We start from the raw sequence: 27,289 nt of genomic DNA, 5'->3' as shown, positions 1-27,289 counted from the left end.
ATCGGGCATAAGATTTTTACCATGCCAACCAGTAAGAATAGAAAACCTTTCACAAACTCTTGAAAGAAGCTCTAACTAAAGTAGCCAGTGTCAAAAGGAGTGCAAAAAAATATATATTACCTTGTGTTTCTTAGGTTACTGGCTGTCAGGTCATACCCTGCTGTGCTTATTCCATTAAAATGACATTCACAATCCTGGAGCACTAAAACCGGCCCTCAACTATTCTGATATAGTCTAATCTGACTGCCTTTGGAATAAATTCTGGACATCTGTATTGTACGAACATTACAAAAGAAGGCAGAACTCGGACAAAGTCCTACATGGGAGAGGATAGAACAGGAACAAGAGGAGAATTGCTGCAGTTATTTACGTGACAGAAATAGAAGTGCACAAGGTGAATATGTTTTCTGGAAGATGACACAAATTGTCAGTTTCTCATATAGGTTTTGAGCCAAACACAAACACATAAACACATATTTCAGGCTGTAAAGTGTTGTGTGCTAGTTCCTCAAGTAGCACATTGATATTTTGCCCTTTATATGTCTCCAAGCCATCTCTCTCTTTCTCTCTCTCTTTCTATATCTTACTCTATTACAGAGCTGTATGCTGCAACGGTCCACAATGACAGCTCTATTTGTGAACGATTCCAGTCGAAGAGGTGTGTCTGGGACTTTCATTATGCCACTGCTGTCTCTAGAGTCAGTCGCACTTACATAATGCACATTCTCTTTTTAGCAAGAGATCAGCAGCTTCCCCATCTGCTATGCACAACATAATTCAATCTACCCCCTAAGGGGGAAAGCTGAGCCTTGCCCAGTCTGCGTCCTGTTGTTTCCCAGAGTGGCCGAGCAGTGACCTCTGACCCTCGTGCCACGGTTTTAGCACGTCACAGGACCACACAATGCAGCGAGGTACTGTAGTTTAGCCGCTGTATTGAGCGCGCCGTATCTCCCATTCTTCTCAGACATAAAGCTCTGGATATTTATTTGCAATGTGAGAACAGCGGCATATTAATGTTTCATGGCCATAGTTTTCAGCCGAGAAGCCTTGTTAATAATGCAGGCCGGCCATTAACCATTGCACATGCTGTTGGTTGTTTCACGATTGCCTTGCTTTGCTGGAAGATATGTTCGAGAATATAAAGAGTCTTTTGCAAGAGAAGGCACAAAAAGCATAAAATATTCAGATATAAATGCACTTGTCACGTTCTTGAAAAAATAAGTCAAGTAGAGGAGCGTATTTGTAACAAACTGAAACATTTTTCACATGTTGAGTTAATACAAGAAATGTTGCCTTTCACAAAACACTCCATAACAAAACACTATCACACTTACAGTTTTTTCTTATAAATAGAATATAAGTAAAACTGCATCAAACATCTACAGTGTAAAGAAAATGTAAAAATACGGTATGGTTTTGCAGGTAAGTGTATAGAAGTTGTACCTTGTGTTGCTCGGGTCGAGTCCAAGAAGCCTGCAGAAAACAGAGAGAGACAAGATGACAACAAAAACAAGCAGTTTTTTGATATTGATCCTCAGTCAGCGCCCAACATGAAACCCAGGCAAACAAAATACGACAGGCATGGAATATTTCACCAAATTAGTCTAGCAAGATGTGCTCATGATTTAAAAAAAAAATATGCCAAAAATTGAAAATAAAAAACATCCGAAGCAAAGCAAAGAATATAATTGTTGCGGGGTTTTTTCCCCCCACACCTTTCTTAATTAGTACTTGGAACATACAGCATAAATTATTAACAACAATTAACAGTCTGTAGAAAAGGTTAAGTGTTCCATTGTGACTTTTCTAATTCCCTCATTAAATTCAAAGTATTTTCTCCCCTACTTCAGATACAAAAACAAAAAAACAAAGGCATGCTAATCCGATAATGAATTGAATGAGATGAACAGCCAAGGTTACAAGCAAGTGTGATGAAAATCAAATCTCAAAGCTAAGCTGCATTCCAATTACTGCCATGCAAATGGTCTGTGTATCATGTGTGAAGATGCAGATCTACACAATCAAAATTGCATTAGAAAAAAAAAAAGTCTTGTTATAATAATGGCGATGTGGGGCTGTTACTCATCTGGCATTCGTCTTGTAAACAACATGTTAAGAGATCTGAGAGCCGTACACACTGTCTAGCAGGGGACACTGCTAGACAGTGTGTACACACTGTACAGGGCATTAAGTAGTGCGCATCCTCTAACCGAGCCTCTGTTAACCTGGTTGGTATGTTTGACAAGTTTCTAAGGAATAAACGAAGAAAAGATCTCTAATACAAGTCTGTTTAAATGCAAAAAAGATAAATACTGAAGCGAAAGCCTTCAGATAACCAAAAAAGGAAATAACCTTGTAAATCCATGCATAGTAGGGTGGGTACGTTTTATGCTTGACACATATTTAACTAAGGAATAAAACATGTCCAGGTGTCTTATGGGGGGAAAAAAAAATCAATGACAAGATGGTATAAAGCTTCAGCACTCAAAAGTTGACTCGATTCTTATTCAAAAGTGCTGTATTTCTCTTTTAGCACTTCAGCACTTGTTCTTCTGCATCTTCTTAATAAAAAATAACCTGTACAGTTCGATTTTGAGAATTCAAGTGATGCATTCTGAATTTTATGTAATTCCCCTATGAGTTCCAGCTTAAATGCTTGCATTACAGTAGCTAGCAAAATCTTTTTCACATTTTTTCCAACAGCCTAATATACTAGTTTAAGTAATTTTCTCCCAGCTACCAATGGTAGCAAATTCAACAAGTTAAAAATAAATGAGAAATGAGAGCTAGTTTAGTCAGTGTCTTTAATAGTGGGTAATAGGTTAAGGAATTAGGTGGTTTATAAGATGAATTAGGTGGAAATATGGTTTATCCATTTTCTTAAAAAAGTACACTGAAATGTTAGTAAATGTTACTACTATAAGCGGCATCCAAGTCAGCCCAGGACTTGTGATAAAGATGCTTGAAAATGAAGGTGTAAAACCAATTGACATTTACAGAAGTACAGTACGGTGATGAGATTCTTAGCTGCAGTAAAACATTTAAATAATGCAAATGTTTTAAAGGAGACAATTGCCGTGAGACACAAGTCTGTGAATGACGATCCTGGCCAAGGTGGTTTGGAGCCCACCGCAGTCGTTTCGAAGAACATTCAGCAAGTGGATCCTCTGATTCTTAAAAATCAATGAATAACTTGGTGACAACTTGTGGAGGAGACGCATCTGTCTCGAAAACTGTACACATAATCATTCACCAACACCACTTGCACATTACAGAAACTCTGCAGTTACTGTAACATCCCCCGTACAGTCCTAATCTCAATCCAAGCCCTTTCCACATGTTTAGTTCATTAATGGAGTTTCTGGAAGGCCAGCGTTTCAAACGTAAAACGGGAGGTCTGATCATAGCTCTGGAGTACTGAGAAAACATCCACCCTTAATGGTAATCCAAGCAATAGTGAAACCTGCATTAATGAAGCAGGGGATTATATAGAGAAATAAATGTAGTCTTCTGTTATTCTGCACAATCAAAAGTCCTGAGTTAACGCACTGTATAATTATTACCCCAATTTGGACCGGCTTTACACTCCAAGATATCCGCCCTGATTTTGCTCTCGTTGGCACAATCCCATATCTTAAATGAATATCTTTTTGCTGGGAGTTGAGATCAGTGGTGTTAGAACTATTCATATGATATGCTCACCAGTGGCTGATTTATAGAGCTGCCTCGACCAAAGACAGCTGATGACAAAGTTGTGGCAGTGTCTGAAATTTTTTGCTTTAATACTCCCAGAGTGTCACCAATATATACCTTACGGTATAAAGAAAATGATATATACCGGAGTTAAAAGAATACCACTGTGTGATAGCAGAGTGAATGTCTCTATTACCACAGAACAAAAATGAACAAGATATGGAAAGAAAAACAGAGGACAAATCTTAGCTTCCAGATGTGGATGTAGCTATTTAACGTGCATAAGCTTTTGTTCGTGGAGTTTATTTACTGTTGTGACGGCGTAAAACTGTTTGATGCTTTCCAGATGAAGAGCTACAAACCTGTGCCGAGTCGTTGCACACCCAGTACATATTAGCTACCGCTATCATTTAATCTGACATCCAGAACATGTTATCGCACAGACTGTTACAGGAGTCTTATTGGGATCATCTTGTAGAGTGTGACAAGTTGAAATTGCACAGTGTAAACCCAGATTTAGCTTGAAGCAGTATAGCGCTCAGACATGGGGAGTGTATATATATATATATATATATATACAGTATATATACTAGAAGCACATCCTATGCATAATATAATATTTACCTTTAAAACATGGTTTAATATTATACTTTGTATAATATCCTCCAGATTCTCTGGTTTTCTTCTATAACGTCATTGGACTGACTATATTAAATTACCCCTAGGTGTCACTGAAGGTGTCTAGACTCCCATTCAGATTCCATCCTTGGAATGGCAACTTATTAACCAGGACAAAGCTGACTGAATGAATAAACAGCCCATGAGACCTTTGTCATGTAAAATGAAAACAGCTCATTACATCAAAGCATCTTAGTGGTGTACATATGACCGTAATGCCTTGAGGCTTCCTGGAAAAGTCTGCCAATTAGGCTGGGATGTGGAGTTGTTCAATAACATACAGAAAATCTGAATTAATTCAAGGAACAGACAGTACCGCCTGGGCGTCAGGAAGACGTCTGTAAACAAGCATGAAATATGAAATCAGTACAAGAGCACAGCGAGGGGGAAAAATCTATGTGGAATTTAACAAGGTGAGAGAAGAAAAAAATCAAGAATGTTCAGGAAGCGTGCATGCAGATGCCGATACCATCATCAATCATTTTGGTGCGAGGGGGAAAGATGCTTTCATGCATTGCCAGTGTGGGGGTTGTTTCTGAGGTGCAGGAAATACCGCACACTGCCGAGCAGTTGTCAGAAGCAGAGAAAGAACTGGATCAATAACTTTATTTCATCAGACAGGCCAGAGTAGGAGGATCTCTTATCCCTTCTGGAACGTTCTGAGGGTTACATCACTGGTGTAAGACGACAGACCGACTGGCCGATGCACGACAGCGGACAAGAATGATCTGAAAACTTATCTGCTGAAAAACATCATGGGCTGCTATATGAGCCACTTAGAAAAAAAAATTTTGGGGGCAAAAAAAAAAAACCCAAAGGAACTATATCACCTTGGAGCTAGCGAAATATCATTTCTGTATGTCTTGATCTTTTAAAAGGCATAATTTAAACATGTCTCTCTCTCTCTATCTCTATGTCTATCTCTCTTTTTAGAGATATCTCCATCTCTGGCTAGATTTAATATTTAATGCCATGTGTCTGACTTCGGGCGCTAATCTGTTTTACAGGTGAGTCATGGAAAAGTTGACTCAGAGGAGCACAGCAGAGATAGAGGAAGGAGAAGAAAAAAAAAAAAAGCCCAGGAGAAGGTGGCTCATGTATTAGTTCTTGTTCACATACAGAGAAACCCAGTTTCCTCTGGCTCTTGATGCATATACTCAAGGCTTTATTACCCGAGAATTCTTCAAGCCCACTGCCTTTACAGCCCTCTCATTTGTCAGGCGCCCTTGTTAACTGGGCTAGGGCTGGAGAAATACGACAGAGGAATAAACCATCTCATTTATTGCACCAAATAGCACAAATACAGCTGATGAGCTACGAGCTAGAGGCCTCCTCAAGGGAGAGAGGAATATTCATTTTAAAAAAGGTAGGGGAAAAAAAACTAGGGGACATCTGACAGGTCATTTTTGTGCAAAAGCTACGTGAACAGGCAATCACATGCAGTTTTAAATGACCATCGTCTTAAAAAAACAAAAAAAACAATCCATATGCACATCATGTTACTTAGGAGAAACTCAGAGAGGAAGCTTGCTACTGTGCACAGGGTTCGACATGAGCTGAGACACTGAAATCCCGCTGAGAGAATAATGCTTGATTTTTCCACCAAAGCGCCCGATGATGAGTGCTTTCGCCAGCAGCGCCACTTTAACCGACTGTGTAGGTGTTGTGCATAGTTTGGATGGCGAGCTTAAGAGACCACAGAGGAGTGACACATTCTGAAAAATAATTAGCGGCAAGATGGCCACTTGCCTTTTGCAGCTTTTTAGCTTCTTTTTATTTCCCTGCTCATTGCAAAACCAGACACTTTTGTGGCAGAAAAAAAAAAAAAGCTGAAATAAATAAATAAATAAATAAATCGACCGCTGCGAATTATTTTTCTTTTTACTATGAGAATAATGTGCCCTGTGAGTCCACACAGGCTGGTGAAATTGGTGCACATTCAGGCACTTGTCTAAATGGGATCCTACAAACACATGACTACATGATGGGAATGACGATGGGGTATTTAAAATAAAAATGGAAATGGAAAGAAAAAAAATACATCAGGTAATTCATATTGACCCTTTAATAATGGTGGCACAAAAAAGACTTCAAGTGCCATGATTTAAAACTGAGTGAGGGTTTAGCAAGAGTTTTAATCACCACTGTTCTATTGTGGAAGCTGCTGCCGAGACAAGACCTTCAAATACATATCTTTTTAATTTTCATTCCGTAATCCCTGATAAGATCGTGGCTTTAGGAGGGTGCAAGAAAAGGAATTTCAGCAGCAGGCAGTAACTTAAGCAGACACCTCGTCTGATAGTTTATCAGTGCTCTGGCCCAAATCTAGGATTAATGAAGGGTCTCGGATGATTTCGGGAGGCTTTCTGGAGATTCGACTTACTGTACCTGCTGCTCTGATCTCATACCTGATAAATCCTCTTTAGATGCTCCTGCAGACAGAAACAAATCCTCTGTGTAAAAGACAGCTCCGACCTTAGTATACTGTACTACATGCATTTTAAGAAGAGATGAACTCTGGGTTTTACTGGAAATCCATCAAATATCAGGAGAAGAAAAGGCGAATGAATACCTGTTCTCCCTCGGCAAAGAAGTGCGTCCCGAAGCTCCACGTGATGCTGGGCGTCGGATCTCCCGTGGCCTCACACGTCAAAAGGATCTGCTCCTCCATCTCCGTAGTGGTCTTGTTTTCCAGGTATGTGATTTTGGGTTTCACTACCAACACCAAATTCTCGGTTTTAGACATTTTTCATGTGAAGATAAAGCGCCTGATGTCGACAACAAGAAATACAAATAGTTACCAAAAACTCTGAGGCTGACTTCTTCTTCATTACTCCCGGCTTTGTTCTTGGCAATGCAGGTGTAATCTCCTTCATCCAGCTTCTTTACATCCCTTATTGTAATCTCTGAGCCGTCTTCGTTGAAGCTGTACTTATCCCCGCTCTCGAGAAGAACCGTACTCCTGAGAAAACTATCAAATATAGAAAAGCAGAGCCAGCTGAAAAGACTTGGAAAGCCTCTGAGAATTTTTCAACATGTGCGTTTATAATAAAAACATTTGCTTCTAGTTGGTAAGTCATTTGAATTCATTTTTTTTGGTGGATAGGAGGAAATGAGGGCTATGGGATTGGGTTGCATTTTTTTGGCAAAAGCAGCAGCACACCCATCCCCCAGAATCAAACAAACAATAAACACAACACTAGCCCCATTAGAAAACTGTGGACCAGATTTTTACACTTCCCTTGCAACCTCCCCAGGGAGTTCCACTCAGGAGACGAAAGCTGCCAAGAGAATAAGCATGCTTCAAAACTACTAATGATGTGCTCCTGCTTGCCCTCAACCACATTGCGAACAAATGTTCTTTACTTTTATTCAGAGGATTTCTCCTCTTGCCTTTGATCTCCTAATCAGGACACACGCCCGCCATGGTGAGAAGTGGCTGGAAGCTGGATGGGGGGGTTCATGAATAGCTCTCTTTCATCAAGAGGATTCTGGGAGATGGTGTAGACGGGCTTACCGCGTCCATGTGATAGTGGGTTCGGGGAAGCCGTCTGCATCGCAGGCCAGCATGGCAGAGTGGCCTATGTCGGCGGTGGCGTTCACCTCGGCTTGCCGCACTCTGATCGTGGGAGCGACTGGGGGAAGAAAGAAAAAAATATTAATGCAGAATACATTACCAACCCTCTTATTATTGTGTCCTCTCAGAGGTGTGTTTATAATTGATTTGCGCATGCACAGTAAGGATTTAATGCCTGGAATTGCGCAGATGGGTATTTAAACAGCACGTTAAATTTACCAAAGAACAACTCAAGAAGGGAATTAAAAGCATGAAAAAAAATTATATATTATATCCCATGCACACATTTACTATCTTGTGGCTTCATATAGTCGTGCACATTCAGTAATTCATTCATTCATTCACTCACTCACTCTATACCGCTTATCTTGTACAGTATCGGGCCTATCACAGGAAACTGAGCACTAAGCGGGAGTGGGCACACAAGCACACCCACAGTCACACTTACACACCTAGATCAACTTGGAAATTTTATTTTAATTAGTCTACTTTGGTTATCTTTGGGCTATGGGAGAAAACCGGAGTACCCAGAGGAAACCCACCAAGAATTGGGAGAAAGTTAAACGCAACACTAAAACCTAAAGACCCCAGAGGCAAAAGCGAGGCAACAGTGGCAACCACTAAGCCACCATGCCACCTGCATGAGTAACTTTTTTTGAATGCCATATTGTTAAATTGCCATGTTGTTTTGAACACCTAATGTGCTCATTAAAAATTATTATGATTATTATATAAATATTTATGTACGATGCTCTATATTCCCAATAATATTCACTTTTTTATATATCAAGAAGTACATTTTGTGTACTTCTTGATATATAAATATATATTAAATTTGCAGTCCATATTTTTTCTTTCCAGGCATACAATAATGGCAGTAATCTAGAAGTTACTGAAAAACCCAAACTTATACTGTATGTTTCTACTCAATAATTTTTTAAAACCCTTGAGGCATGAGAAAATCCTGCGGGAAATTATTTTACGACTGATACACCTGGAAAAAAAAAACACGACTTATCATATTACATTAGATGATTAGATGATTTTAGGGATTTTTATTTTCTTTTGACTACATTTGCCAACTGTGAATATTGTCTGCTGTGTAAATATTCAAAATGTCACTATAGGTGTAATATGTACACTAATGCTGCATTACATTGCTTATGTTCCATTTGTGTCTTTCCATTTAGGATGCTTGTGATGCAATAGCTCTAACACTTGTAAATGCTTTAATAAAACCAGTGAAGCACAAGCTTGCACAAGGGTAAAAAACATATTTAGCTTACAGTATCAGCTCAGAGCTTAGGAATTTCTAGAGTAATTTACAACAACACTGACGGTTCTCACAGGGCTACAATGGAAATCCACAGAGCACTGGATTTACAGATATAAGCTTTCACTATAAATGTCTTCTTGTGCGACGTGTGTTTAGTGACACCTTTTAAAATGCTTTCTTTCTAATGCGGCCCACAAATCTTACTGTGTATATTTAGTACTGAACTGTTTGGCTGGAAATGGGAGTTCGAGTAAATGAATTCTACTACTGAGCTATAATGTAAAAAAGAAGTCCTTGACTTCCTTCTGCACAGTTAGGAAATAGATTATCATACTGGAAAAAAAAACCACTGCAAACATTTAATATATGAAGCATGCGGCATCCATTGCTAAACAGAAAACAAAACAAAAAGAACATTTATTTTTTTGGTATTAGCTCTGCTATGTATGTGTGTGTTCTGTTATGGCAAGGCTTTACTGTAGATTCTTTATTGAAGACACAGCAGTAAATTACTCCATTCAGACCAAATCGTTATAATGAGCGTCTGGGTTGAACAGCGTGGCACTCGAATGTGACAAACAGTAATTTAGCACAAAACCGCAACCCTTTTAAAGCACAAATATAAAGCTCTGAGTGCTCACCGTTTACTACAACTCTGATATCACGGAAGTCAATCTCGCCTCGAGCCATAATACGAGCCTCGCAGGTATACACTCCTTCATCTGCCTTTCGGATCCCTCTTATTTGCAGGTGGTTGTTGTCCAAAATTTTGAAACGAACTAGAAGAGCAGATTTGACAAAAAAAAGGGAAAAAAAATGTCATTCATTTAATCATTCATATAACCCTAACTTAAATATAAGTGTAATCTAGCCTAACAGTTTAAAGATAACATAGCTCTCCAAGCTCATACAAAGTGTGTCTGAAACCCTCTCAGATAATGCATTCTTTTAGTACATCAACCCCGAACATAATTTCAGTATTTATGTAAATGTGCTCTGTCTAGCCGTGCCCCACACCACGACAGATGAGCTGTGCAACAAGCCAGGGGAGGGGTTTCCTTATATGAGGTCACATTAAGTACAAAATCTAATTATTTTTTTTAACTCCGGTAAATACAAAAATTGGAAGAGCAGGGAAAGTAGTTTCCCTTTTTTTCACACACGCTGGAGACCCATTTGAATGTTTAAAAATGCCTAAAAGGTGAATTTTGTATAATAGTTACCCTATAAGAGAATAGCAGTCATTCCATAAAGTATGTTCTCTGTCAAGAATTCATTATTGGCTTTGTTATCTTTTCTAGTTCAGTGGTTTAAAATAAAACGGCATCTATTCAGTACAGAAACAATAGAACAAACCCCAATAATAGAGTGCTTAGCTGGTTTCCCTGATGATTGGTGAACAGAGAAAAATAAGCACCTAAGGCATTTAATGAGACATTCAAAATGCAATCAATAGAAATTATCACAGTAATGGAAAAGAAGGGGAAATAAACAGATCGGGTCATACCATCTTTGTCAAATTGGATTTTTGCCTTTTTGTGCTTCCACATGACAGTGGGTGGTGGGGAGCTAAGCACATCACACACAATCACGGCGTCTTCCCCCTCACTAAACTCTTGTGGTGAGGTGGCGTTCTTGAAGATAATCTTTTCTGTAAAAGAATAAATATACATAATTATGACACCAACTAGCTTTAAATAAATGTTCAGCATTCTGTTTCGACAAACGTCAATGTCATATTATGACAGTCATTTTCAAATAACAAAAACTTAGGTTTGTACATCACTACAAACTTAATTATGTACAATTTAGGTGTTGTTTTAAAAATGAAGACTATTATGGCTACTTCTATTGTTTGGTTTGGCTTTTTTTGAGGTTGTGCTGTTGTACTGAATATCAGCACTCGGGCTGTGCTCTCCTGCCTACAGCCACATCACAGGTGTGCTGCTATTCGGTAAAACAGAACTCCTTCAGTAGGATATTGCTTGATAATTTCTCTATATTAAAATATTTTTAGATTATATACAAAAGGAGTGCTGTTGTAATGAATATCAACACAGCTGTGATGTGGCTGTAGGCAGGAGAATGCAGGCTGAGTGCTTATATTTAGTACAACAGCACGACCTCGAGTATGATATTGCTTTTATACAACAGTTATTATTAACAGATTATGATTTGTCAGTTATTTTGCTCCGCTAACACTTACCTTCAACGACTGCAGAAACTAACCAATATTGGTCTTAACTGGCAATGAAGATTATTTATACTAAGGATTATTTAATAGATTTCAGAATAAAGCTATATCAAAAAAGGTGAGAAAGTAGAGAGAAAGGCTGAAATCTTGTATCTAGGAGAGTGAAAGTAAAAAAGCCGTACGGTATATCTTCACGTTCACCGTGGCCTCGGCCTGCTGCTCTCCGATGGTGGCCACACACTTGTATGTGCCGGCATTGTCGATGTTGGCGTTGTAGATAGTGAGCGTAGAGGATGTTTCGTCGTTACGGATCACTGTGATGTCCTGCCTGTTGGATTCAATCTTGTCACCACTCGGTGAAAACCAGTCGATTCCCTTCACTGCACCGACAACTACATCAGAGCAAAAGGCACAAGGTTAAAACACAACACAATTAACACAACATGTGCAAACTAATTCATCATTCTGCATTAAACTCAATGAACTGTGATGAACATCGTTCCTTTAAAACAAATGTTGCCAAAACACTTTGGCATAAAATGGGAGTACATCACACCTGATGGTAAAGAATATTTGAATTCATTATCTTTAATAATTATACTTGAATCACTGATGAAAAATGTAATCATACTGTATGTATTAAGTATTTACCTGCAATAATAACCCCCTAGTAATGCACTAAATGGCCAAAATGTCTAAATTTCAGAAAGGTAAACTCATTGGCCTGCATCAACCAAAGAAAATATCAAATTTACTAGAAGAACTCAACTTTATAAAATAAATGTGGTCAGGGAAAAAAAAAACATTAATGCCGGTAATCAGAGAGAGATCACACAAACGCTTGGTGAAATTGCCTCATAAGAAATCACCAGTAGAACTCTTTTGAACACAGGCAAAGGAACATGAAATTTCAGGATTGTGGCTAAACAGCTGTGTGGTCATAAGAACACCATGTTTTAGTGAAACCAATCAGAAAATAAGCCTTTAGTTCGCTAAAGAGCATAAATATTGGCCTTTGCAGCAATTAAGAAAGCTCATGTGGTCTGATGAGTTCAGACTGACCCTATTCCGGGGCAATGGTCGTGTCAGGGTAAGAAAGTAATTAAATTAAGTAGGGATGCACCGAAATTTCGACCGCCGAAACGTAAGAAAGCGCCGAAAATAAAAGCCGAAATTGTCGCCAAGCCTCTCCCATCCTCCCGTCTCGTTCGCGCTGTCATTACGCATCAAACACGGAGTATGTCGGCGGTTTGGAAGCACTTGGAAGCAAGTTTTGTTATTGTTAAACAGCCTTATTACTGTTATTTATTATCAATAAAAGTTTGATTGCTTAATTAATTTTTAGTTTTTTTAATACAAACAAAAAGAAAATATTTTAAACGTTTTTTAATGAAGCCATTTTTGGTTTCGGTATCGGTTTTCGGCCAAGTGCATCCAAAAATTTCGGTTTCGTTTTCGGCCCAGAATTTTCATTTCGGTGCATCCCTAAAATTAAGTGATGCACCCAGCATGCATACTGTAGTGGCCATGGTACAAGCCTCTGGAGACAGTGTTATATTCTGGGGTTGCAACATTATGTAGAAATAAGGTGAAGTCAGATGACAACCTGAATGAGCATGGTATCACATCTAGGGACTTTTTTCTTCCCTGATGGCACAGGCATATTCCAGAAGTTGTAAAAGAGTGTTTCTTGGAGCATAAGCAATTATATTCGAACATGAATTCACCAACAAACTATGTGCTGTAATCAAAGCTAAAAGTGACTCAATGGAATCTTAGTGTGTAACCTTTCTTCTTCTTTTTTTTTTTTTTTGGCCAGGCAGTGTATAGCCTGTAAATCCCATCACAATGAGCATTTTTTTATTTCATTATGTCCTATTGAGAGATGAGTTATTGCTTCACTATAAAGACACTGCAGAAAGAGTTCACACATTTCATCATCTTCCCTCCCAAAAAAAAAATAAAACAACCATGATGAAAGTACTGCTCAGGATTAAATAAACTTTACTTAAAATTACACAAGCTGGAGTTTTTATAAGTAATTAACTTTCCAGCACATGCATATCCTCCAGACACATAATGGTTATGAGATTAATTAATAAATAAATATATCCAACATTTGCATTAAACATCATTATTACAAACACCAATACTAACAATGTGTATTAACAATAGGTCTGCGCATTACACTTACTGTATAATGTGGCAACTATGTATACATTGTGAAGACAGCCGCATCTCTGATTTATGTCATGCACAAATCAATAGTAGCCACTTGACATACAAACCGACATTATTTCAAAAAATCTTATCTGGTTTAATTAGTAGGGATGCACCGAAATTTCGGCCGCCGAAAATTTTCGGCCGAAATAGCATTATCGGTTTCGGCCGAAACGTAAGAAAGCGCCGAAAATAAAAGCCGAAATTGTTGCCACGCCTCTCCCATCCTCCCGTCTCGTTCGCGCTGTCATTACGCATCAAACACGGAGTATGTCGGCGGTTTGGAAGCACTTCAAAGTTTCAGAGGAGGACAGCAAAGTTGCAATATGCAACATTTTTTTAATACAAAAAAATATATATATATTTTAAACATGTTTTTTAATGAAGCCATTTTCGGTTTCGGTATCGGTTTTCGGCCAAGTGCATCCAAAAATTTCGGTTTCGTTTTCGGGCCAGAATTTTCATTTCGGTGCATCCCTATTAATTAGTACATAAAAAAAAAACAAATACAGAAAAAGGGAAAACGTACCTTCACACAGAAAGAATTTAGACTCTCCAACACTGACTTCTCCTTGTGGGGGCATAATGCTCACTTGCAGAGAGGCTGCAGAAAGAAAAACAGTATAAAAAGAAAATCGATATGACTCCAAAAAATTTTGCGTACTGCGATTTTTGATGCAATTCTATTCAGTAGCACTAATATTTATTTTCTGTTTTTCCTTCAGCATTGATATTTCTTTCAAGTTATGAACTAGAGTATATTTAAAACAACCACATGTATCTAATAAACGTTTGTTTAAATGTCATGTCTCGTACAAAGCGATCGTCTTTTACAATCTTCTGATCCACACTCCAGTCCAGCAGGTGGCAGTGAGAGACCAACTGCCCATAAACACAAAAAAGGAAGAAGCAATACTCTCCAAAAAATATATATTTGCAAAAGATGGAAGTAGTTTACATTTTTTCGCATACAGTAAGCTTTTAGCCTTTTTAGACAATTTAACAATTGTACGTTTACCTAAATAATTGAATATAAACAGTGTGGACTGATTCTGAATCAAAACTGATCCATCAGTTTAATGAACTAAATTAAGCAAAAAAAAATAATTATTTATAATATATATTTTTATATATTTGATTTATTCATACAGCTCTATTTTACATAGGCTACATTATTAAGAACAGAGACATGGCTTCCTGCCTGCCAAAGGCTGCTGGGTGACCAAAATAAATATTACTTAAAATTAAAGTCCTAGTTTTTACCTACAAATAGATAAAATTATATTAAAAAAAAATGTATTCCCATTCAAACTTATTTTTACATTTATATGTAAATCGATTTACATAAGATTTTCCAAACATGGCCCCTTTTTTCCAACTGTATGTATGTATACCAAAATGTATACTGTACATGCTTTTCTCTGTTTTAATGTATTTTCATTTATGGCATTAACATGCACCCATATTCAATGTAAATTACATTTTATCCCATTATACATTTGAGCAGTTGATGGCCTTGCTCAGGGGCCCAACAGTGGCAACTTGTCCTGGGGTCTAAAACTGGGACCTTCCAATCAACAGTCCAAAACACTAAACTTCTCCTGCCAACAAATGTTGATGTGATGGGTGAGAAGATTACATCACAGACATGTTCAGAATCACTATCTGATCAATGAATCGATTATGCATAGAATCCACTTTGTTATTGCATGCATCTCTTCAAAAATTACACAAAACAGGGGCACAGACATTTGTGTAATTGGTATTTTACCAAACATGACCTTTTGCAGGCAGGAAGCCAGGGCTTTTTAATCAAGCTGGATACAAACGGATTTATTGTATTCCTACTTGTGTTCCTGGGTGTGTGTTAATTTATGCATTAAAATGCTAACTAATGTAAACTACAGAGCAAAATCCCCAATGTTGAATTAACACAACGACTGTTGAATTAACAGCCAGCGCTGTTTATACAGGTCCTGTTGGGCTCAAACCAACTTTGAAAGTGTTAGATCAGCACTGGAGATTTTACTGTGCAATCGACTTCAAATGTTATAAAGCAAAATGTGTTACTATGCCTTCTTTGTACAGCACTAGTCAAACATTTGGACACAAGTTTGGATTTATGTTCTACGTTCTAGAACAATACTGGATATAACACATACAGTATGGCATTAGATAATAAAGTGACAACAACAACAACAATAACAATTATTATTTTAGGACATAAAGTTCAGCCTTTTTGGAACAGTTTTTGCAAAAACAGTAATGACAAGTGCATTTGCAAAACCCATCAAGCACTATGATGAAACTGGCTCTCATGAAGACCAGCCAAGAAAAGCAAGCCCAAGAGAAAGAAAGAAAGAAAGAATAAAAGACCAGCCAAAAAGAATTCATAAATGAGGATCAATATGGCCACCAATACAATTAAAAATTCAGCAATATAAAAACATGACAGAAACACAAGGTTAGTCCCATTTATTTTTTATTTTTTTAAGCCAGTGCTAAATGATTGATAAGTGACAGACCAGGTATGTCTAAAGCTACAATGTGCAGTTTTTTTTCTTAGTGTGCTATCATCAGGCTTTATATGGCACTCACATTCCTTCCCTGCATGGTGTCTGTCATGTCTAACAGGAACCGGAGTACAGTACATTTCAAGGGTCCATGTCAAACCATTTTTCTTTTCACCTCACTTAATTTACATCTATTTCACCTTTTCTGAAACTCAGCTCTGGATTTCGGGACTTTTCAATGAGCTGCCATTTTCTCGTCATTCCAGCTAAGAGCCTTTTTGCCTTTCATGGAGTGTCGTGGGCATCGCCAAATGCAAATCAGCGTTGCCACGAACACTTCGATTTATTTACAGGTGATTGGCATTCATCAAAATCAGTGTTTTTGGAACCTTTTTAAAACTCTCAAAGTACAACATTCTAATAATAACAATAATAATAATTATAATCATAAATAAGTAATAATAATAAAAAGCCCAATGTTAAGTAGCATAAATAAACACATTACTGTGTAATTTGGTTAAAACCTATTAAGCTGTATTAATGGCAAAAAAAATCGGATTGGAAACGCCTGATTGTTTTTGTACAGACCATTACAAAATTGTCTAATTGCGCTTAATAGACCTGATTGCAAACAACACACAAATTCTCCAGTCATGTGTTCACGTAAATGTCACAGGAATAAAGTCGGTCATGTAAACACACATCAGCAAACTTGACAGGTGTTAGTTGATATAATTAAGTCACTATTATATTAATTATTATTGTTTGAATTTCTTTTACACTGAGCCCAAACTGTTGCCCAACTATGGTTTATTTATTTATGTATTTATTTATTTGGGAATACCTATGAGAAGCATAAGTCAATAAAAATGTTAAACAGAATCAATTAGGAAAAAAAATGACACTGAACACTGTTTTAATGTTCAGTTGTACAATTTATAAATTTGGTGTTACCGCACTCGTTCATCATCTGTAGGCACTTTATCCAGGTCAAGATCAATCTGGAGTCTATTCTGGGAACATTTTACACGAGGCGGAGATATGCCCTAGATTGTCCATTATAGGGCACAATGCACACACATTCAGTCACTCAATCACGCCTAGAGGCAACTTCGACTAGCCAATTCACCTCCTGGCATGTTTTCACCGGAGCTCTGGGCCTCAACTGGGCTTCTAGCCTCAGCTCGTAATTGGCAGCTGAAGGCTGACCTAGGAAAGCAGCCGAACTTTCTGGAACACGTCACAAGGGGGACACTTTGGACAGACTCTGTCTTAACATCTGACTGTTCTAAGCATGTGGTTAACTTAGAAATTACTATGCCCTGGGGAGACGGGATGGAGGATGGTCATGAGCATAAGAAGACATAGACAGATGGCCCAGTTCAAGCCAATAGAGGTGAGCTGTGGGGGCTTTACAGGGCGGTCCCTATATCGGCCCCTCGGCTTTCTTGGGAACAGAGAGCTACAGGAAAGAAGAGCCAACAAGAACATTTTCAAAGCTGCAAAGAAACAGATCGTGGACTTTAACGTCCAGGTGGGTCATGAGGGTGCCTAGTGATTTAAGATCCAAAACAACCTACAGTATAACCCTGGGTTTGTTACTCAAAAAAAAAAAAAAAAGAAGGTAGAAAGAGACTTGGAAACCCAAAAATCAGCTTGAACATATTACTGCACAGTGATTGTAAGATGCAAAAGTACCTTATGTATTACCATGCTGCATTTAGAATAGTTCAAAATACACCAATCAACCATGACCAACCACATAACGTTAACACATTAACACTGATTATCAGTTATATACCAGTAAACTGGAGACAGGACCATGGGCACCCAATTATTCATGGCCTCAGAAAAGCCAATGCAACAAACTTGCCAAAACAGTCTGTGCTGGCCATATTAGAATGGCACCAGAACACCCAGTACGATCCATGTAGGCCCCATCCTGCAACCCACAGCACTCAAAGCATATGGTGCAAACATCCTGGTTTCAGACACCACAGCACACCCCCGAGGTCTTGTGGGGTCATGCCGCAAGGGGGCATACAATACTGGTCATAATGTGTGGCGTTATAATGTGATGGCTGATTAGTGTATAAAACTATTTCACACAAAAAAAATTAGCAAAATCAATCTAAAACCAAGAAAACAAGCAGAACTGATGAAAATGATGTGAATAATAAATGATATCCATTGCCTTTTTTCTAAATGCCTTCAGGGTCGCCAGTGAGCGACACACCACAGAGAAATAAAAACCCAGGCAAGAGAAAATGTAGATCAATATTTCAATCAAAGCAAAATAAAATCCGGTCTGGCCTGGCTCAAACCCTTGCAGACAGCGTAACATTTTTCATTTCTTTGTTTGACCCAAAGAGACATTTGTGAAATAAGTAAAGGAGAACAGTGGGGGAACATGATCTGTGCCCAGGTGGGTGCTCAGTGGCTTTTAGACTTTGAAAGTAATTTAATAAAGCATATGAAGGGAGAGCCAGACCACGTACAATTAAATCAGCACATTCAGTCAATACTGCTGCTAATGTGTTGTTTTTGTGGAAAAGCTATTTATTGTGCCCTAACATAAGTTATTAGTCGGACACACAGTACTGCCTGTGCTAAATGGATATATAAAAGCTTTTTGAAAAAAAAACAAAACAACAACAACACCATCTTAAATTGTAATAATTATTTTTATTTAAAGCTGGATATTTTATTGCATAGTGTACGCGGAGATGGCTGAAGTGGTCTACAGCCCTGACATGGAGTGACTGCCAAGTCAGACCCTTATAAACTAAACAAATCTCTGTTCAGTTTTCCTGTAAGAGCTGCATGACATGTAGCTAGACTGACAGTAATATTGAAATGATAATGTGAGCTGTTGCGAAATGTTAAATAGGCAGTTTATACTGGTGAGGGTTTGAATAAGTGAAATTGATATGGTATTCAGTGCTGTCATGCAATTGCTATCATTAGCTGTAAAATTGGAAGGTATGTTATAGGTTGGGCGCGGCACGGTGGTGTATTGGTTAGCACTGTCGCCTTGCACCTCCAGGGTCTGGGTTCGATTCCCGTCTCTGTGCTTCGTGTGCACCGAGTGTGCATGTTCTCCCAATGCTTAGTGGGTTTCCTCTGGGTACTCCGGTTTCCTCCTATAGTCCAAAGACATGTGGGTTAGGACCTCGTGCCCCAGGTCTCCTGGGATGGGCTCCAGGCCCCCCGTGACCCTGAATACAGGATTAAGCGGTCAAGACGATGAGTGAGTGAAAGTGAGTTACAGGTTGGTTCATCAAGTTTCAATTCAACACAGAAATATGTTATAACCACGTTCCATAAGCTTAAAGCTCATTGACTCATGCTATCACTAATTGACACTAATTCGTTTAATTTACTGAATCTTTCACTCACTCAATAAGTCACTCAGAGACTCAGAAACCCACTTCCTAAATCATTCACTCAGTAATTCACTCACTGAATATTTCACTCACTCACAAGCTTAGCGACTCATTCATTGAATCTTTCACTCACTCACAAGACCAGTGATTCATTCATTCATTAACTCATTCACTAACTGAGTCACATACTCACTCACTGACTCAATTAAATCACACACTACAGTAGGTTATTGACTCACTCGGTCACGGGCTCATTCATTCACACTGTATCATAAGTGACTCACTGAGCTAGAGAGTGAATCCCTTATTCACTGAGTCACTCTCTGGCTCACCCACTCACTGGCTCACTCGTTTACTAGTTCAGTGACTCATCCAACCACTGACTCACTCAGTCATTTATTTACGCACCCACTCAATGACAAACTCAACTCCTCAGTATCGCAGTGGCCCACCCATTCACTCACTCACACACTGATTCACCCACTTACTTCACTTTCTGACTCACGTCACTCACCCAATAACTTCTCTGACTTACCTCATGGCTCACACACTTAACTTACTCACCTACACACTAATTCACTGAATTGCCCACTCACTGTCAAAATGACTCACTAACTAACTCATTCACCCACACACACTCTTATGCACACACTGACTTGATATGGCAAAAAAAAATATATATATTATATTAGTATATATGTTTGCAAACTCATGAAACCATGTCTTTATATTCCTTGCTTTGTGCACTGGGGTACAGTCATGTTGGCCTTCCCCAAACTGTTGCCATAAAGTTAGAAACATAAGCATCGTCCAAGATGTCTTGGTATCCTGAAGCATTAAGATTGCCCTTCACTAGGGATAAGGGGCTTGATTGAAACACCTAAATTCCGAAAATAACAGATTCGTCCAAATACTTTTGTCTATATAAATGATAAATTTGCGCTGAGTGCCAATCAGATTCATGATCTACAGTGCTGTCAATGAACAAAATTTGGACCAATTCTAGATATTTTAATCGTCTCACTCTTATTACAAGGTTTCTGTCGCAAACATGTCGATTTTAAACAAAGCCTGGCCTCATTTAACTCATTCAGACATACTCAGCCACCCCAACAAGCAACTCAGACCTGTCGAGATGATCAGTGCTTAGTATCAAAAACCCGGTGTCCTTGCTATTCAGCAACTGTAAGCGTGTGACGCAGGTTTCATTTATTAGTTAGCCAAATATATATCATTTTGTGTTTTAAACACCAAGATATAAGCCCAAGACTATTTCTGATTTACTTGTGCAGGTTAAAGTAACAGGTTAAGGAAAGTTTCTTTTATTTCTGAAAGTTTACCAAAAACATATTTATTGCTAATACACACAATGCGGGTTGTCAGACCTCCCTTAAGCCGAAATCTCGCACAGTGATGCATATTCATCCTAATTTCGTGTTCATCCAAATTGTGCTCGTATTTTGGAAGACAGCAAAATAACAGCGTCAACTCATCAGACTGTCTAGCCACAGGTGACTGAAGGACTTCTGAGAATTAATCAGTACATACTCGCTTCCTGGATGATTACTGCTCCCTAATAAACATATGGAGCAGATTTCATGTCTATTTAAATATCCCCACTAATTGGACGATGTCAAGCCCTTGCTGCTTGTTTACTGCTGCTTCTGAAAGTCTTCACCAAAGGTCATATAATCTATTAAAAAACACAACATACTGAATGCATACATTACAATATCCTCTGATTACTGTTTATTTAGGAGTATTCTGGAATCATAAAACCACATTTCCAATTAGTTATATATATATACATAAGACCAGTTTTAAAGATCATTAAGGTAAGCGCTTTATGTAACTTCACTAAGCATTTGAAATATATACATAAATAAGGACAGTTTTTTTTTTTTACAAAAAAGAAAGGCACACACGGTATGACTTTTAGCCCTAGCTAGTTAATGTATGTCTAATTTGGTAAGCATTGTATTATAGCATATGGATAACTAAGATGAGCAATCTGGTATGTCCAACAAAATTTGTATTAAAATAAGTAACTTTTATATACAGTACATTCACTGGCCGCTTCATTAGGTACTGTACACCTGTTCACCTGCTCGTTATTGTAAATATCTAAAGCTGCTAAAGCTCAGACCGAGCATCAGAATGGGAAAAAAAGATCATTTAAGTTAATTTGAATGATTGTTGGTGCCAGGCTGGTTCAAGTATTTTTTGAAACTGTTGATCTACTAGGATTTTCACGCACAACCCTCTCTAGGGTTTACTGAGAATATTCTGAAAAAGAGAAAATATCTAGTGAGCTGCCGTTCTCTGGACAAAAAGTCTTGTTGATGCCAGAGGTCAGAGGAAAATGGCAAGACTGGTTCAAGCAGACATAAAGGCAACAGTAACTCAAATAACATCTCTTTACAACTGAGGCATGCCAAGGAGCATCTCTGGATGCACAACACGTCGAACCTTGAGGCAGATGGGTTACAGGAGCAGAAGACCACACCGGGTCCCACTCCCGTCAGCTAAGAACGGGAAACTGAGGCTACAATTCACATGGACTCACTAACATTGGAAAACAGAAGATTGCACTGCAAATTGTTATGTGCATGCCAAGACGTAAAAATCTTATAATGCAAACTTCGCTTAAAACTGATCAAATTATCTATCAAGACAATTTTACTTGACAAGAAAGCTTAAAGCTTAAATGAATTTTCTTTGGTCTATAAATAAGATAGGAAGATAGTAAATAACTTCTACAAGACAATCTTATATATTTCCAGGTCAAACATTGTAAATCTTGGCAAGCACAAAAAATTTGCATTATAAGATTTTAAATCTTGGCAAGTACACCACAGTTTGCTAAGTGGAAAAACCCCCCTATGATTTTCAATTTCTGCTGCAACATTCCGATTGTTGGGTCAGAAATTAGCTTTTCAACATGAAAGCATGGATCCATCCTACAGTACCTTGTTATCGCCTCTTCAGTTTGCTGGCTTCAACTGAGCTTTGTTTAAATTCCACAGCGTACCTAAGTATTGATGCTAACCATGTCCACCCCTGTCCTACACCGACTACAGGATAATTACAGTATGTTACTATTGACCATCATCTCTATGTTTTCAGCACCATGTTTAATAAAAAATTTAAGCAGCTCTGAAGGTAAAAGGGGGGCCCAACCTGACTTATATGGAAGATCTTTTATTTTGAAATGAATTAATAGGTTTGTATACAATTTAGAATGTAAAATAAAGAAATTTTATTAATTATCTAATTATTCTTCTTAAAAAGTATTGCATGGGCTTACCTGATGGTTATGAGTGTGATTCAAATAAGCCAACATCATACATCATAAATCATAAGTTATTAACTAACACAAAATATTTTTTTTATTTTAAATTGACAATTAATTGAATTGACTTCTTAAATAAACTCATTCAGTAATGCTACATTTTTTTAAAAGAAAATAAAAACAAGTCCCCTGTGAGGTCTGTCAGCATTCCCAGTAATATGGACAGTTATACTTTCCCTCCCACTCCTCTACATACTCTGGTACACATTCTTACATCCCTTTGAAGTGAGGCCATTTTCTGAGGGTGCGCATATGTAATGAATCCTTTCTCATTTACATAGTAGTTTTTTTTTATGTCTACAAATCTATTTCTTTTCCCCATACTAGTGGGTGAAAATGGGAGTATCAACTGAGACCCTCTTTCTAGCTACTGAAAAATGTTCAGACTTGTGAATGATCGTCTTAGGATAATTTCACATAAAACCATAAAACTATTCTCACCATGGTCTCCCATCAAAAAACATGTCGCATAAAGTCTGTTCAGGCATCTGAATGATTACGGCTTAAAAGGTCTTGAAAATCCAAAATCCTGGATCTCAGAATATTTAAATGTTTCCTACGATCAATCACAAAGGGATTTAGCTTAATGGATATTTCGAGTCACCCACAACCGCCCCACAAAAAAAAACCTGCCCAACAATGTTTGATTGATGGTACTTAGTTAGTAACCTAAAAACCAGTATATAGATCTATCCAATGACGGAAACTTCAAAGCACTGTTGTAAAATGTTGTCTGCCAAATGCCCTAGTGTAAATTTACAATACAGAAATGTCCAGAATCTGAAAAGTATGCTTATTTATGCACTCAATGCTTGGTTGGGGCTTCTTTGGCACAAATAACTGTATCAAGGCGGCATGTCATGGAGGTGATCAGCCTGTGAAAACCAGGGTGCTTTGATAGCTGCCTTCACTTTGTGTGTATGGTTGGATCTCGTGTTTCTCTTCTTTCTCCAGGCTAGTTGCCTGGCCAATTAAGCAGACAAATATCATGGAGGATGATCGGGAAAACAGTAAGTGGTAGTTTTGACACTGTGGACAGGTGCTAAGTCCTACTGGAAATGGAAATTTGGCATCTTCCTAAAGCTTGTCATTGACTATGGATTTGATAAAACATTATGGAATCTGTGATGATTTGGGGGGCCATGTCATCTGCTGGTGGACTTGTCACTCCAAATCATCACCAATTCTGGAAACTTCACACCTCACTTTAAGCAACGTAGATTCTGAATTTCTAAAATTTTTTATCATTGCCTTATGGTGGGTGCCGCAAAAAAATTTAACTTTAGGGTTTTATTTCCAAGTTTTTCTTCATTTACAGAGTGATGTTAAACCAGCCTGGCTGCGTACAGCATCGGAAATAAACTAAGGAAAAACATCTTACCTTTAAATACACTAAGTCTGAGCCACTGACTGTACAGAAAATATAGATTACTCACTCACAGCCAGACATGTACTGTAGTTACTGGACATCATTATACATGAAAATTAGCACTAAGGATAAAATTCTGAACTATATTTTATATAAACTTTTTTGCCAAATTTTTCAAACCTTTACAAATTCCATATCTCGGAAGGGATATTAAAATACTTTGCTCCCAGTCCTCAGCGACGTGCTGTCATTTCCATTAATTTGAATTAACTGAATTAATGGGGAAAATCCCCCAGCACTAGTTAATGCTAGACCGTATTCACTCGGATCACAACGCTTACCGAACCAAACGTCCTGTACTGAGGGGTATGAATTTGAATGTGCATGCCATTACAAGAGTAAAGTGAAAACGATTTAAAATTAGGGACCCCCTAAATAAAACCTTTAAGGTGGGCTTAAATGGTTCCAGAGAGACTAATAGAGAAAAAAAAATCTTTTAAAATAAGATTTATATTGCAATATCATGCAATAGTATTGGCATATTGTCATAACACTTATGTTGTATTGTATTGTCAAAGTTAGCATGTTCTAGTTCAGGTTGCATGATTTTTAAAGACTTGCATTTTAAAGACAACTATAATATTCTTTAAAACTATTATTTATATATTTACTTTTAAACAAATATAAAATAAATCAGAAAATATTAAGTGTACAAACGTGACATGTCTATTTCTTTAATAGTGTATATCCAATTGAAGCAAACCTTGTGATTTGCTCTGTGTTCACACTCACTTACTCCAACTCATCGTCTTTTCCGCTTTATCCTGTATACAGGGGTACGTTCACACACTGGGGCAATTTGGAAGCGCCAATTAGCCTAATCTGCATGTCTTTGGATTGTGGGAGGAAACTGGAGTACCTGGGGGAAACCCATCAAGCACAGGGAGAACAAGCAAACACCATGCACACAGACCTGCAGCACAATTTAATTTTGACAATTTAAACAAAAAGATGAAAGGTGGGTGTGTGGGAAGGTACTGTAGGTAGGTAGGTAGGTAGGTAGGTAGGTAGGTACATTATTGATCCCAAATAAAATTTCAGATATCCAGCATCAATAGAGACCGTAAAACAAAAATAGGTTGTAGATGTTATTGCACATGGTATATCTTACATATGGGTGATTCCATCTCGAATCAACCAGTGGGTTCCACCACATGATCACAGATTTTGCTGATTTTTTCACCAATTGTTGGTATTGGCATGAAAATAAAAACCCCCAATTTTTTTGTCCCAACTCCCGCTCGTTAAAAAATGGCAGCCATCTTGATTTTTGGCCTCGACGCGCTTCGAGACGTGCCACGCCCCTTTTTGAAATCCTCTTTTCCTAGATAACTCACTTGCTGTATGTCATATGGAGATGAAACTGGGTATATTTATGTAATTTTTTATGTAGATTCAGATTATGGCGATCAGAATTTGGCTATCTCTTGTGGTTATGGAGATATTTCTGAAAAAACATTTTTTGGGGGTACCCCTTTTCGACCCCCCAGAACCCAAGGTCTGCATGTATATATGTCACTCAAAAAAATAGAGGTTACTTCACATCACCTTATCTTAAAAAATAAATAAAAACCAGAGTTGTGTTATGCCTTGTTTTATAGAAATCTTTAAAATTGAATTGTCCAGGTTTTGCAACATTTTATGATTTGACATACAGAAATGTACTGCAATATCTGTAGAATACTTAATGCATACTCATAAAATCTGCTCCTTTCAAAGTAAAAGTAACCTTAAATTCTTCTGTAATGCATATCTAGTCAAAGACTGTTTCTCTTGGAGTTCAATAAACAGCTTGGGCCTTGGCTGTATAGTGATGAGCTGTGCAGGAGTCACATTTTTCACGAAGTCTCATAATGAAATCAGACACAAAGACATGTCAGAAATTTTGCCATGGCTTTCATGATTCCACTGCTTGAACTGAACAGTGTCATCTGGGTCCAAATCAGCATTTTCAAATATACCATCAAGATTAGGGCTGGGCCATATTATACCTTTCACGGTAATACCAGTACAATGTTAGGCAATGATAAGAAAATGAAATATCGCGATTGAATCGGGGTAAAACGCGCATGCGCAGTGCCTTTGTTTTCATACATTTTTATGGGGGAAAAAGCATGGCGGCGGCGGCGGAGAATGAGAAGGGCGAAAGCGGATCGTTGATGAACCAGAATTGGTTTGTAAAAATGGTGCAACTTCAGTAGTGTGGAACTGGTTTGGTTTTCGCCCGTCAGATACCCAACAAAGCACAATTTTTTGTAGAACATAACATGCAAGCGGGTCGTCGTGGCGAAGGGAGGAAACACCACAGACCTTTTTTATAATTTAAAGCAGAAGCACTTGTTTGAGTACAACAAAGCTGTTAAAGTACGTGAAAAACTTCCATGAGCCGTAGCATAATTTATCCATGTTTTTTGTTTGCTTGTTTTGTTTGACTCAAGAGTTTTGAGTTTTATTATTTGACCTATTTATTTACCACACTGCAGTTTTATGTTGCAAAGCAACTCTTTTTAAGTTTTGTGTATATTATACATGGTTATGCTCAGGATATGTCAGCCCATTTCCACTGGAAATGCCTTTTGGTTAAATTGTCAGCAAGGAATTTGCATTTGCACTGTTAAAATTTTATATAGCTTTAATGCACATACAAACAGCTGCTAGTTTATAGAAAATAAGTTGATGGGTTTTTTTTGCACTAATAAAGTTTTGGAATTGTAAAGTATTTTATCTCGTGTCAATATTTTTGTCATATCGTCAATTATATCGTTATCGCAAATGTTCAAATATATATCGTGATAAATATTTTTGGCCATATTGCCCTTCCCTAATTAAGATAATTAGATAGTTTTGATTGGGGGCCACTGCTCACGCCTGTGCAACATATAGTCACGAGAATCCAAAGAACAGACAAGCTTTGCCATAAAGTCTTTGTAATCAGATTGTGATTGAGACAACAAACTACATTGAAAAGATT

The 27,289-nt window shown here is 37.9% G+C and overlaps 1 protein-coding gene across 3 annotated transcripts in view; it reads right to left on the bottom strand.

Moving 5' to 3' along the window:
- Positions 1-27,289, bottom strand: part of ncam1b (neural cell adhesion molecule 1b) — a 132,619-nt gene that overhangs the window by 43,424 nt on the left and 61,906 nt on the right. For 2 of the 3 annotated variants that reach the window (XM_053507201.1, XM_053507199.1), the window contains exons 2-10: positions 14,168-14,242; positions 11,601-11,810; positions 10,732-10,875; positions 9,866-10,003; positions 7,889-8,006; positions 7,173-7,342; positions 6,944-7,086; positions 6,780-6,803; positions 1,444-1,473 (exon numbers count right to left, since the gene is read on the bottom strand). In XM_053507201.1, coding sequence (XP_053363176.1) covers positions 1,444-1,473; positions 6,780-6,803; positions 6,944-7,086; positions 7,173-7,342; positions 7,889-8,006; positions 9,866-10,003; positions 10,732-10,875; positions 11,601-11,810; positions 14,168-14,242 — 1,052 coding nt within the window. The remainder of the gene's footprint in view (positions 1-1,443; positions 1,474-6,779; positions 6,804-6,943; positions 7,087-7,172; positions 7,343-7,888; positions 8,007-9,865; positions 10,004-10,731; positions 10,876-11,600; positions 11,811-14,167; positions 14,243-27,289) is intronic. The other variant, XM_053507200.1, reaches the window with a different exon arrangement.

This window comes from Clarias gariepinus, chromosome 11 (assembly GCF_024256425.1).
Source record: "Clarias gariepinus isolate MV-2021 ecotype Netherlands chromosome 11, CGAR_prim_01v2, whole genome shotgun sequence".
Lineage (NCBI taxonomy): Eukaryota > Metazoa > Chordata > Actinopteri > Siluriformes > Clariidae > Clarias > Clarias gariepinus.
Note: the sequence above shows the minus strand (reverse complement) of the source record. Positions and strands in the feature narration are given on the sequence as shown.